At 36.9% G+C, this 14,522-nt stretch overlaps 1 protein-coding gene across 3 annotated transcripts; it reads right to left on the bottom strand.

Moving 5' to 3' along the window:
- Positions 1 to 279: 279 nt before the first annotated feature.
- Positions 280 to 13,342, bottom strand: NTS (neurotensin). Of its 3 annotated transcripts, none has more exons than XM_031589609.2 (5): positions 13,105 to 13,150; positions 12,626 to 12,703; positions 9,477 to 9,538; positions 2,818 to 3,042; positions 280 to 868 (listed from the first exon to the last, which is right to left on the bottom strand). In XM_031589609.2, the coding sequence occupies exons 1-5, from the start codon at positions 13,130 to 13,132 to the stop codon at positions 722 to 724; spliced, it is 540 nt and encodes a 179-aa protein (XP_031445469.2). In that variant the 5' UTR covers positions 13,133 to 13,150; the 3' UTR covers positions 280 to 721. The 3 variants fall into 3 exon arrangements, with proteins under 3 accessions (XP_031445469.2, XP_089990552.1, XP_089990551.1); XM_090134426.1 differs by lacking the exon at positions 13,105 to 13,150 and adding an exon at positions 12,986 to 13,082 and having other exon boundaries at positions 291 to 868; XM_090134425.1 differs by lacking the exon at positions 13,105 to 13,150 and adding an exon at positions 13,189 to 13,342 and having other exon boundaries at positions 292 to 868.
- Between the last annotated feature and the right edge of the window lie 1,180 nt (positions 13,343 to 14,522).

Raw genomic sequence — 14,522 nt, 5'->3', positions numbered from 1 at the left:
CCATAAATTAGTTTACTGATTATTTAAACTCTTTTCCTTATTTAACCAGTGATATCCACAATTCTGAAGCATATCTGCCTTTGCTCTCAGCAGCATACTTTGTTGAAGCCTCATTACTGTATTTTCTTAAATTATGGCTCTTCAGAGACAAGTTAGGAATCAAGCACTTAAATTCACTTACAAGCAGGCCATTTTAAATATGAATTTTGAAATTACCATTTAATAGTGGATCATATTGCCTTCTTTATTTAGATCTTTTCCCTAATATTTTCAACTAGACAATATATAAAATAGTGTGGCAGGTCGGACTACTGTATCATATAAAACCTGCAAGCCTATACATGCTTGAGGTGTTTCAGTAAGAAATTTTTAAGAATTTCAGTAAGATTTATGGATGGTATCCATTTTCTCAGTGTATGACAGTGTACTTTCTAAAATAGGAAAAGACTGATATATTGTTGGAAAGATGTTGAAATCTCAATTGTGTACAATACATCATGCTTAGAAACTAGATTTATTTGAAAATGTATTGGTCTAATTAATCTCAAATAGGAAAAAATCACAATCAAGTAACAGCAATTGCAAAAAAGACACAGTTATGTTATCATCTTGATGATCTTCCATATTATATTTTCACACAGCTATGATTTTGAAGTTAAATAAGATAACTATAACACACAGTTACCTATAAACTAAATACACATTGTTTTGCTCTGCTGCATCAGTAATATGAACTTCTCTTGAGTATGTATGGTCTTCTGGCTTTGTTCACATGTAGTTGCCGTTTCAGAATATAGGGATTTTTTCTTTTCATTATTTCCTTTTCTTGGCTTGAATTTTCTAGATCAAAAGCGTCTTGCTGAAGTAACTGTAGGATGTAAGAAAAGACAGGATATTATAATGGCTTTTTTTTCTAATGAAAATCATCAATTCCACAAGAGTTTTATTTGCCCCAAACTCAGGCATTTCCATAAGATCAGGGTACAGACAAGTAGAGTCCTATGGAAGTAATATTTAAATTCCACTGAAACTAATAAGACCATTGGTTTTAGCTATAGGAAAGCTGGTATGTCACTCTGGAGCTAAATATTACTTAAAGTTTCCTTATCATTGTCACTCAGTAATGGTTAATTTATCCTAAAAACCTCCTAAAACATCCACTCCTTGCTTACCTCAGATTTTGAGGAATATTTTTATCACAGAATTTCTACAGTTAAAAAATCTAAAAGAAAGGAAATAAAGTACAAGAAAGCCAATTTTTTTCAATTAAAATATGTTATTTAACTGCATTTGAGTTTTATTTATAGTTTTTAAAGTATTTTCTTCAGATTCATATTTGCTTTATCTATTAAGATTTCATCCATTCTTTTACCATGTTCTTCCATGGCCAGGCTGAAAGGCATTAAGCTAGAAACATTTTAGATTCACCTCAGTATTTTCCTAAGCAATCACATTCTGTTAGTCACTTAATTACTTAATAAATGAGTGCTCATCTAAATCCTGTTGATATAAATGGAAAAAAACTTTTGATTTCAACAGAGTTTGGAGTCAATCCTGGATGAGTAAGATCGCAAGAACTTGTTTCATTACATAAAGTGTTTATTTCAAGTCTTCTTCAGTTCTTCTCCCTCTAGCTCTATTCTTTCTTCTTCTATTGTGCCTTAGAAATTTTTGCACTGGATAACCATGCTCCTAGGTTGATACAGAAGCATCCTCTTTAAATTTCACATGCAGTATTATTAGAAGTGGAGCTTTGCAACCACCACAAAAGGTGATACAACTGTAAAATAAGGAGCCATGATTAAGCCAAGCTATGGCATGTGATTGATTCCATGGTAGATCCTTTTCAACAATACATGTACCAATGAAGAATACTCAGAAAATTCTGGTTCTCAAAGATGCTGCAGTCTTTTTTATGGGTCATCCTAGATGGTAAAATGGACTGAGAACCCTAAGCAAACATATAGCTCTGCTTCAGCAGGCAAAAGGGGATCAGGACTCAGTATAATTGCTCATGAACTGTGATAGCTGAAGAACCTGGGTTTACTGGAAAGCGGGTACTGATATTTAGATATATTTGTTTTGTTGGGTTTTTTTTACAGCACGAGAAGATTCTGTCCAGTGTGTTTATGTGAATGTTACACTAAAGTACATATCACGGATGGATCACAAAACAATTACTATTTAGGAGTAGCAACCTTAAGGTTTGGAGGGACAGAAAATCAGGAGTTCCCTTGCTACTAGTTTCCTAGCAATTATAAAAAGTTCAGAGTACCTGATAAAATTACAACTATACATGGGCATGTATGTATTTTTAATCCTGTTTGTCTTAGTGCCCTTCAGAAACTCTGTGTAAATTTACAGCTTGAATAAATCTGCAGTAATTTCATGTCTGTTAAGCACATATTAATTTTGTGCTTTTTATTATTATTATTATTATTATTATTATTATTATTATTATTATTATTATTATTATTTTATTTCATTCCTTGGAATAGTGACAAAGAGTGGAGAAATTATGCAGTTAAGGATATTTCACATTTGTCCACACGTCTTTATCCAAAATAGAAAATCAGCTCTTCAGAAACTATATTAAGTCACAACTCTTTCACTAAGTGGCATATTATCAGTATTAAATATTAGAAAATAGCAAAAACATAGGATAGTTTAGACAATGTGATGGAGTGATTTAAGCCAAGAGCACCTAAGATCTGGAGGAATACTTGGGATCTGAAATATAAAAGACCATTGTGACAACATACAGAGCTTGAAAGTGTAACAGTCATTGAAACATGCATTTGTGACACTTCATTTTACCTCCCAGTGCTGAAAGGCTCTGCTGTGGCAAACTTTTTGGAGTTGATATACTGTCAGCATTGCTTCCAAGCTGAAGCCATCCAGAGCAGCAGGGAACTGTCTTCCAGAAATGAGATCCTCATCATCTACCTCTACCGTTTCTCCCACCTGATTGTTCATGTTGTTGATAAGATTGCAGACATTTAGCAGGGTCACTTTCCAGTAAGAAAGTTTTGCTCTGTTCATCTGAAAATACAAATGGATGGTACGTAATGTAATGCAACTTCTGTTTTGTTTTGTGTGGTAATGCATGATATTTAAACATTTTGGAAGGAACAAGTTTGTTTGTTTGAAGTCCTTTTCATCTGTCAAGCTTTAAGACAATAATTAGAGCACTGAAATTAGGACAACTCCTTTATTAAAAACACCAAGAGTGTTTCCCCAGTGCCTTACCCCCCAAGTAGATATACACTATGGAAAAATAAACTGTTACCAAACCAGAAAGGTAGCATTTCATAGTCATTCTGCACAGGTGCAAACAAAAACACATATGGAAATTAATATAATATAAATTCATAGGTGTAAATCAGGACAGTGAGTCAGGCCCAGTGGATAAATTTCCAGTGCCAGATTCCAAGCTAGATGCCTGTGGTTAACTAAATGCTCCTCCCCAGTTCAGAACAAATAACAGTCATTTCAAAATTCCCCAAGAAATGGAACAGAGTCCCTGCTTCAGGGCAAGTTGTCTGGTGAAGCTGGAGCCAGTGTTGTGGAATCTGTAAGCCCCAGGGTTTTTGGATACTGGAAAGTCATGAGTGTTAAGTGATGTGAATAGGTCTAGGGGCTTGGATGAAGATGGAATAAAGGCAAAATAGAGCTGTGCAAAAAGTGTATTTGGTGACTTGACTGAAATACCTCATGAGATCAGCTGTCTTTGGGTGGTCCATAATGGAACAACTCAGAGATGTTACAGAAAGACAGAAATAAAAAGAGAAATATCACCATAATTTTATCCAATAGTTTACATTATTTCGGAGCAATTTGATTTTTAAAACCTTTAGAAAATGATAAGAAGAATTTTTGCTTTTTAATGGCACTATTTTAAAACAGATATTGAAGTAGTTTTCTTTAATTATCATTAGAAAAACCTAATTCCTACCTCAATCACTGTTTTCCTTCTCTGTTGTCTTTGCCACTTCCTTGGTTATTATCTATTTATTACCCTAGTCATTATTTCTTCTAAATTGTATTCCTCTTAGAGCTGAATATAGAGATTAATTTCATTCAAGTAGAACCAGTGACACAGCAATCTCCAATCAAAAGTCAAATAGCAAATTCCTATTTATTAATGGCAATTAATGCCCTTGAGGCATATATTAGGATTATACTCTACCTATGAACTGTTGTTGTTTCTTTGTCCTGCGTGCGTTGCCTTTTGTTCACCAACAGCATTAAGTAAGTGTGTGAATGCAGTTTTTACCTAGCTGAACACTGAGTAATCACACAACCTGCTGTTTGCTTAAGGAAATTTTCTAACAAAGAGGTATTATATGCAAGATTTGTGCATATTTGCAACTATTTTTTAAACTAAAATAAAGAAAATTTAGATAAATGAAGAAAAAACAAGAAAAGTTCTCACCACTAATAACAGTAGTTACAAGAAATTCCCTTCTGACCATAATCATTAGTTCAGTATACAACTAATACACGCATGAATTTCAAAATGAGAGTAATTTAACCTTTTTAGTAAAAACTGCTATGTTCTTAGATTTCTATTAGGGCTTAGATAACAAACAGTACCTATTTATTTATTTATTTATTTATTTATTGAGAAGCAAACTAATCTCTTATTCAGAAGGTTCTACATTTTTCAATTTGGGCTCATGTTCTATCGCATCTGGGCTCTCCACTCAGGCATCCCATTAGTCTAATCATTTGAAAATGTTGTGGCAGGTTCGAAACAAAATTGGCATCTTTACAGGATGCCTGATTTAATTAATAAAACTTAATTTAGCCAAAAAGCAACTGTCCACTGAAGTTTCAAAATCTTTACTCTGTTTTAAAATATTTGTGAAATGCAAACACAGAGCTTTTCTTGCTAAATGAGGAGCCTTTTCCAATACAATTGTTTCTACTTGTATATGAAAGAAATACGAAATAGAGCTTCCCCAGCTAAACTGCAATAAAGAATAAAATCCAAGAGCAGTACTGTGTGAGCAAGTGAGAATTCAGAGTTGAAAACTAGACTATGCTGATGGATAGGACTGGAAAAAAAAAAGAAAAAAAAAAAAAGGAGTAGAGAAATGTGTTATGCTTTCCTGCTTAACTTTTAGAATCTTTTTGATCTGAAGTTATTATTTCATGTTACCTTGAAGTATGTCTTCTTTTTTAAGGAACATTTCTCTCTATATTAGCAAAATACCTAAATTGCAGTCTCCATTATGTGCAATTGGTCTTGGCTACTACTTATGAGGTTAGAGAAAAAATCTTACGGCGCTGTATGCAAGCATACTTTGTTAGTCAAGGGAGTCTAATTCTCATTAATAACATGCATCACTTCAAAGTATTTTCACTTGGATACGCATGCTTCTGACTTACACTGCTGCCAGCTCCCAGAATAAGACCATAAAGCATTAAGAACTTCAGTCAAGAGTGAAATAATTTTTTAACTAAACATGGACCTCTCTAGATCACGTCCAGTTTCTGAACAGTGTAAGCATCTTACTTTCTTATAATCTACTTCACTATTACAGCAAGTATTACAATCACACAGCTTTGTTTTATAGGTTACGGAAAATCACTGAAGAGGGTATGTTAGAAAAAGTAAATAGATAAACAAAAAGTAAATAAATAAACAAAAAGCAAAACAAACAAACAAAAAAACCCCACAAAAATACAGTTTCAGATGACTGTAACACAAATGTTCAGATAGATATTCAATCTGTGAAATATTTTCCACAGAGGTCTAAGCAATACCAACTACAGTTGCTCAAGATATGTTTTGGAAAAACACCTACATGAGAGATCAAAGAAATTGTATCTGCCAAGAAGGACTAAATTGTTTTGAAGATTAACTTGAAAAAATCTGGGAGGTATCTGGTGGAACAAAAGAGACTGCCATATGAATCACAATTAAAAATTATTAATGATGAAGAATTCATGAAGTGAATATGATATATGTATTTCCACTGTTGAACATGCTTCTGAAATATGACTCAGATATATGGTTTCCCATACCTTTTTACATTGAAAATGAACTCAAAACTGTCTAAGAAACTGAAATAAGCTTGGGAATATTTCCCTCCCTGACAGTACATTTTCCTGTGAAAACTACAGAGAATCTCAAGTGATAATATATATGCCTTTTTATTTATGGTTGAATGATTCTCCCAAACATTTTAATATAATTGTTGCTGTTTCTGTTTTGTAATGAATACCTCCAAAATGTTAATTAAAATAAAATAAATACAAATATTTAGTTCTCTGCTTATTATAATCTTGCCTTTATCTAGTGAAAGCAGGTGAAAAAGATTCATGACCAAGGAAAATCCAAGGTACTGAACAACTAGGTAAAACACCTGGACTTAGCCTACAGAATTCCTGAGATACAGTGCAGAGAACTGAGGGCTTGTTACAGTGCCTCTTCTGGTGTACCTCACTGTCCTTAGTTTTGTTTAATTACTTCCTCTACACAGAATATGACAGGGAGACCACTTTTTTCCAGCAATGTTAATAACACACAAAGTATCCAGATAACTTCAGTAATACACTGAGGAATATGTGAAAGTATCAGGAGTATAAAATGTATTATATCAGTAGGTCTGCACTGTCCCTACATAGGTGCTTCAATGGTTCCTTTTCAGAACAGTAATTGAATTTTGTTCAGAATGTAACAGTAGAAATGATAACAAAAATATTTTCTGCCTTTTAAGCATGTGAATTACAGCCTAAGATTTTCTGTGACGTATACTAATGCTTATAAATGTAAGGACTTGCATGCAATAGCTGAGTCAGGAAGTTAGAAACTCTTAGGCAGCTGCAGCCTCATCTGCCTGATATGAAGGCTAAACTTTCTGGGCACATACAGTTAGGAACAGGCATTCAAGCTCAGAGGGTTCAAGATTTCATAAAAATTTGTGTATGTAGGGATCTCAAATGCTATCCTAGTAATAATGATTCTTTCAAATAAACATTTTTTCTCTCTCTTTTTTTTTTCCTTGAACTAATAGCATTTCAATTTTGTTTGAGTTCAAGACAGTCTTCATGCAAATGGTGGATTCACGTTAGCACTTAAGAAGCTGGGAGTAGATGTATCTTTCTGATGCAAAAGACAGTCAGCAGGTAATCATTTGCATATTTGTGATACTTCAGATTATATTACCTTACTAAATCTTCCAAAAGGCTCCTTGGACTTTATCTTAGAAGAAAGATATATAAAGTTTTTTAGGGTCTTGTTTGATCCCTGTATGTTCATTGAGGTGTAACAGCAGGGAAAGATGATAAGCTATATTAAATGTTGAAGGCAGTTCATGAAAGCATGAATGTAATTTTTTAAATATGGAGATGTATTCAGCATATGGGTGACTTTAAAGACTAGTTTGCAAAAGACCAGTAGACACTTGTCAACAGTCTGTGAAGTCAAAAGAATGTGGTAAAAAAGCATATTTCCATAATATTGCATAGAGTTGATGCCATACGTCACAAGTACCTACTTAGCTAGAATTTTTCTGTGAAATACCAGAAACATAAGTGATTTTACTGCATTTTACAGCATTAGATCTGGGCTTTCATAAACATATTTTTTTTTCCTTCTATTTTCCTTCCATTTTATTGATGAGAACCACTGAGTCTGTTTTAGTTGGCTGGATTTCCCTTGCTGTTGATTACCAAGTCAGTGTTAAAGATGATTAATACAATTTAATGATAATTGCTCTCAACTGGAGACTAATCTCAGGCACAAAGCCAGTCAGTTATCATACATACCATCCTAAAACTAGTCTTTCAAATTAGAACCATGGTTCTATTCTAATGAAGACTAAAAACTAGAAGAGGCCAACAAAAAAAAAAAAAAATCAGAATAATAATTTATTATTTCAGTAACAAATGGAATAATGATCTATCTCTTACAGAAGTAGTTTCATACACCTTTTTAGTGGTTCCACTATGCCTTTACTGTCAAGAAAGAGTACATTTTATACTAATTAATTTGAAATAGTGATTTAAAATTCTATCACTTAGAATTAGAATGTCTCCATCATCTATTTTTTCTGTCAACTTCACGTGTCATGTCACTTGCAGTATATATGCCATAAAGCTATTAAAAAGTAAGTTACATGATGTAACTTACAATGTGTGAAAGTATATAACAAACATCTTTGTATTATCAACAGGTGCACTGTATATGGGCATTTTTAGTTGCCTGACATTGCACTCTACAGTAAAAGAGAAAAAAAAAGATGGAAGTGGCATTTACAGTCACAGTTCCACTCTAAGCAGTAGCAGCAATAGAATAGCTGCAGGGTTTTCTCCCAGGGCATATTATGGTTTGGCAGGCAAAGAAAGAACTATTTAAAGAACATTAAAATTTGTCTCTGGGAAATAATCTCTATTAAATCTTTCTTTACTTTAGAGAAACCAGTGGCAAACAGGTTTGTTTGCGATCTACCATGCCTGTAAAGAACGTGGGAACTAAAGAACTGCTGGACCAGATCAGAACAATGTGTTTTCCAGCCTCATTTCTTATCCTGGTTCATTCAAATGATATGGTGAAGAAGCTCACGTATAAGAAAATACAGTATATACATAAGTCTTGCAGGCAGTTTTTTTGTTTCTTTTATTACAACTAGCCACTGGCTTATGAATTTTTATTTTTTTGAAAATTTTCAGGAGAATGTAATTTTATTTTTCATTGAAATCAAGCACCAGGAGTAGAGTTAAATCATTCTGCTTTAAGCCTATGAATCTTGTTTCAGAGTTTTTTCTTCAAAATATTGCTGAAGAAACACTAGGCATTTCTTAGATCATTTGTGGAAAATAACAGTGCTGAGAAAGTGTCTGTCAGTCTGTTCGATACATATGTGCAACACTTGCTACTTCACCTACGTTAGTATGAGTTTGGAACAGAACTTTTGTCTACTTGTTTTTAAATAACGTATATCATTCATAGTCTGGCTACTTGTCAAGGAAATGTCATTTACCATATTAATAGTTTCATAGTCATGTCCCCATGTACTTGTACTAACATTATAATGAAATTCCTAAACCAAAATCAGCATATGTATTAACAGATTTTGCTTTATGACTGTCTTAATTTTATATGCACATAGAAAAAAAGTTCCGCATAAAAATCTCACTTAGAGATTTGACTAAAGGTTAATTTAACTTTCAGCAGGCATAATCTTATTGGAAACACATTTCCTCTTATAAATTTATCCCTCTACACATTTTTGACAGTTTAATGAAAGTATCAATGTTACACGTGAGGAACACTTTGTGTGTGTGTGTGTCACATCAACACCTTTAAATTTCCTTTGAACTGAGAAAATCTTGCACCAAAGTGATGTCTAGCACTGAACTTTCAGGTCTGGACCATAGATTATTACTTTGTATAAAGATTTTCAGGTTTGTAATGAGAATTCATTTGCTTTCTAACCATCAGCTAAAAGAGGAAAAATAATTACCTTTGATGTATACATATTGGTCAATAAATCTGCTTCTAATGCTTTCATTTCCTCTTCTGAATCTGGGAATAAACCAGTAACATATGTTTATTATTTCATCATAAATCATGGACATTTGAATTCAGCAAGCAAAGTATAGGTATACAAATGAGGTTTTTTGGGGGGAAAAAAAAAAAAAAAAAAAAAAAAAAAAAAAACAGTAATAAAAGTGGATTCACAGCATTGTGTTCTAATGGGACTATGAGGATGTTTTTGGTACCAAAACTTTATTTTGAAAGGGATATTCACTACATTTCAAAGCATGATCAAGCTTATTGAACTGAATGAAAGAATTCACTGTCCTCTCCTAGACAGGCCCATTAATCTTCAGCCGTTTCAGTACAAAAACTGGTGTAATTTTCTTCATTCAAAACCAGTCTGATTTTCATAATTACTACTCATCACCTCTACTAACTAACATTTACTTAGCTGCTGTTTTTTGGGATCAATCGAAAACATTCTCAACTTGGATCTTCAAGGTGTTTTTAAATGGTGACCAGCAAATTAATGCAAAGTCACTCTACTACAGTCTATTGGACATAAGCCATTCCTCTGGAAACTCTATGAACATTTCTTTGCTGAAGGGCTATGCTCAGATCTATTAGACTGTCTCTGTCTCTGATCCAGTCTGCTCTCACACAATAGCCATCTATTCACCTAGTCATTAGAGTGACCATGTTCTGTGCCTGAGTACAGAACAGTACAGTACAGCAAAGGAGAGACCAGAAGTCTCAGTTCTTAACCACCTTTATGCTTACCACTTGCTAAGGAAGTAGCTTTCTGGAACATTTTTGGATTTTGCTTCGTTCATATCTGAAAAATCTTAGCATCTCCTAATACAAGCAAGGTAAGATAGCATCACCAAGTTCTTTGTCTCCTCAGACATTTCTACCAGTTGTGCTTCTGCTAAAAGGAGCTTTTAATAGAAGTGAATATTATTTACTAAACAATCACTTTGCATAGTTGTACTGTTTCCCATTTGTACTGAAGTCGCCAAAAATGTCTGTGTCTTATGTCAGTCTTCCTCCGCAGTGATGCTGATGTTCGGCTTAGTATTACTAGTACACTACATTAGTTGTTTTTACTTAAAAATTGTTACTTAAAATATCGATAAAGACTGGATAGCAGCACTGAAGCATGTCACTAGCAACTTCTCTATATAGCCTAATGCCTTTCAGTCCTTTCAGCACTACTTGTATTCATCATTACCTAGTTTCTCAATAGCTTCACCAGTGATTAAGTTCTTTCTGCTGGCAGCACATGTTCACCTCAGCTGAATTTTGACTACTGATAGTAACAGCTCTTGCAAAGGGATGAATAGTGCATGTGTGACAGCATCACAATTTGTTGTATTCTGGGGCAATGAAATGAATTCTGTGAATTCTGTGACTCGCATCTGGTTAGGACCCTGTTAAAGCTATATAGAACAGAATATAGTTTCCCCACCACCAAGGGTGGAAGACAGATGCAGAAGTGGAAATCTTGCTGAATAGATGGGTATTAAGAAACATCTTTAATGAGAAAATATCTGGAGGATATTACTTAGGAAGCTGTTCGTATAGTGAAGAATGAAACAAAGCCTGGAGGAAAACGGAGCGTATTCAGATAATTCAGGAGTGAAAGAGACAGATGATGGGTAAAGTAGAAAAAGATCAAACACTCAAGAGAGCAATCTGATTACAGATTATTGTTCATATCAGAGGAAAATCCAAACACTTTGCTGTCTTTTGTATGCTTACCTTATTATTGATAGGAAATATAGCTTCTTTCTGTATATTTACATTCTACAGAAATAGTTGTCTTCTATCAAAACACACTTTCCCCCGAGAGCAAATATTTTCAAAAGAAAACTAGAATGACCATTTTCCTAATGACTTAATTGTCCACACTAGCAAAAATTCATTTGGCTTTTCAAACTTCTCTGTGACATTTCTCATTTATATATAATTCCAAATTTTCAAGCAAATGAACCATCATGTTAGTTACACATGCAATTCTGCTTCTTTTTTTATACGAGTCTATTTTAATTTCCACTGGAATCTTTGCCTTTAGTGGTTTATGAATTTTAAATTGTCTCACAGAAAATATTAGTCATGTTTTTGCTTAAAAAGCTACATACATATGCAGAGAAAATAATAAACTTTTAGCCCTGTCCCTAAGAACACCAGGTCTGTAAAGTACACAAAATGATTATGCTTAAGCCATGACAAAATACAAGTTTAAGTGTGTTACGTTTATCTTCTGTGGGGGAATGTATATTGGAAACTTGCATCCAAAACAAGGAATTCTGGATCCTCCTGGATACTGAAGCTGAAAAATTAATCTACTTGTAAACCTACTCCTTACCTTTCATGGAGTTACAAGTAACAGTAATGTGTACACTAGTGAGATTGGATTTTGAAGCCTATTCTACTACACATCTGTCACTGTACACCTGTTTAATTGCAACGATTTTTTTTTTTTTTAGTCACAAACTGATGATCTAAATGACACACACTTAGCTATGTCACTTTCCAAACAAGCCTATTTTTTAGGTTTCTAAAGCAACTGATCTTAGAGCAGAAATGCACTTTCATCTAGCATCCTATTGTGTGATCAGCATCTTTGTGACCAGCATTTTTTGTCATTACAGTTACTAGTGATTTTTTTTTTTTTTTTCCCCCAGAATCCTAAAACGGTAATTCAGCTACTAAAAAGTGACTACAGTACATATATAGTCATGCTGATTGGACTTTGACAGAAGGAAGAAGAAAACACAGTATTTATGATAGCTTGGAAATACCTGGGATTCAAATATCACAAATGTAGCAACATAATTAACGGGACAGTCTACATCGACGTTTCTCAATGATCGCTCTACACTAACCACCATGGTAGTGATGCTGCGGAGGGGAATGGTTTGCAGATAGGGAGTAAATTACGGGAGCGATGGAAAATGTGATGCTGGACAGAGCCCACTCTGTGCGAGCCGGGGGCGCCCGCAGAGCACAGCCGCGTCAGACCGAGCGCACCCCGCCCCGTTCGGTCCCGCTCGAGGCTGCGGGAGCGGCCGGCCGCGTGGTGCTGCTCGCCGCACGGAGGCTCGGGGCGTAGGGCGCGGCGGGGCTTACCTGAGCAGAGGCTGCAGGAGGCCAGGGCCAGCAGCACCACGCACACCAGCTGGGCTCTCATCCTTGCCGCGCCACTCTCTAGAAAGTAAAGTCCATAAATCCTGGGGAGAGACGGAGAGAGAGACAGACACACACACAGAGAGAGCTCCGCCGCTCCGCGTCTCAGCAAGCACACTGGCGGGCGACCGCAGGCACCAGATGGTGGACCCGGACCCTTCCCCAACTATATAAGCCTCGGGGTGATGTCACGGCGGTGCCGCCATCGCCTCATGATGAAGAGCCCTCCCTCCTCCCCCTCGTCCCCCCCTCCCCTCTCCTCTTTCCCCCCCGCTCCCGCTGCCCCCCTCCGCCGCTCCGCACCCGCCGCCGCTGACGCCACCTCCCGCCTGACGCACGCGGAGCCCCGCGGGGCGCGCAGCGGGGCGCGCAGCATCCCCACTCCCACCCACGCTCCCGAGTGCTCGTATCCCGGCAGCGACCTGCCCGCCGAGCTCGAAAAGTTCCCATCTGCAGATATGATAATTATTTATGAAAAGAAAAAGTTTCCGCAGTTTCTCGGACACCTGCGCGTGCGATGCGCCGGGTCACGGGCTGCGACGAGACGCGAGCACCTCGTGCGGCCGTCGCGGGATGCGCTTTGTCGTCTGGTTTGGTTTTCCCTGCAGCTTGGGGGAACATGGGGGGAGACAGCGGATGATAGAAACAAATGAAGTCTGTGTGAGAGCGAGAGAGAACGGGAAAATCACCTGATCAAGGTTTTTCATAGGTTAGCAAAGAAGTACTAACGTCCGCCACAACCAGACTACCCCTTTCGAAAAGAGAAACAACAGCTGTTGTTTCAAGGAGAGAAAAAGCTCCCTCAAGATGTTTATTCTAAGGTGTAGGTGTAGTGCTTGAATTTCACAACGTTGGTAAGACAACCCACTAAGAGGGGGCTCTGCGGCCAGCGCCCGGAACGCACGAGCGCAAAAGCCGCGGGGCACCGCGGAACGAAGCGGGGGCAGCACGGGGCGGACGGCGCTGCCCCGGGACGGGCGAGGTGGCAGCCAGGAGCGGGGGGCTGTCACGGACCGTCCCGGTGTGTCCTCTGCTTCCTAGAGACCGGCCGTAAAAAAAATAAAAGGCACGGAAATGGTCTGAAATAGATGGTAGGGCAGGTTAACCTTTAACGTGGAGTGTGCAAATGAGAAACTGAAGACTAGCATCAGCCTCCATCGCGGCACTGCTCGTAGCATGATTTGTCTCAGATACAGACAAATGCTCCATCTGTTGAATGGAGATATTACACTGCAGAACATTTTGGTCTCTGTGAATGCATTTAAGGACGGATGCACATGCCATATATAGCAGAAATGCACTCTGGTAGAATTCTGCTAGCACTAATGTTCTCCTCACTATAGAAAGTTTCCTTTGAAATACATCCAGAGATGGGTGCCTCTGTCCTTTTCTACCTTTTATGCCTCTCTGTGCCATGAAACAGATACCTCATTGACAGAAAACCTGCAGAAATTTCAAAACCCTGCTGCAGGGAACACCTGGTGAGAAGAATTCAATTAATTGAATCCCTTCTTCCCTGACTCAACTTTTGTAGCAGGATAAAATTTAAATTTGTAAGTTGTTTTGGGTTGTAGATGCATAAATGCATGCAAAAATACAGCTGGGTGCATTCCAGTGGTATTAGCTCTGTTTTTGTGTACTGGTGGGAACATATTTTCTGCCTTACTAAGAAGGAAACAGAAAGAAGGAAAAGAAGAAAAGGAAGAAAAGAAAAGAAGGAAGGAAAGGGAAGGAAGGGAAGGAAAGGAAGGGGAGGACAGAAAGGAGGGAGGTGGAAAGACAGGGAAGGCAGGGAGGTGGGAAGGAAGGACGGAAGGACGGAAGGAAGGAAGGAAGGAAG

The sequence above is a fragment of the Phasianus colchicus genome, chromosome 1, assembly GCF_987193195.1.
Source record: "Phasianus colchicus chromosome 1, bPhaCol1.hap1.1, whole genome shotgun sequence".
Classification (NCBI taxonomy): domain Eukaryota; kingdom Metazoa; phylum Chordata; class Aves; order Galliformes; family Phasianidae; genus Phasianus; species Phasianus colchicus.
This window is presented reverse-complemented; position numbering and strand designations above follow the sequence as displayed.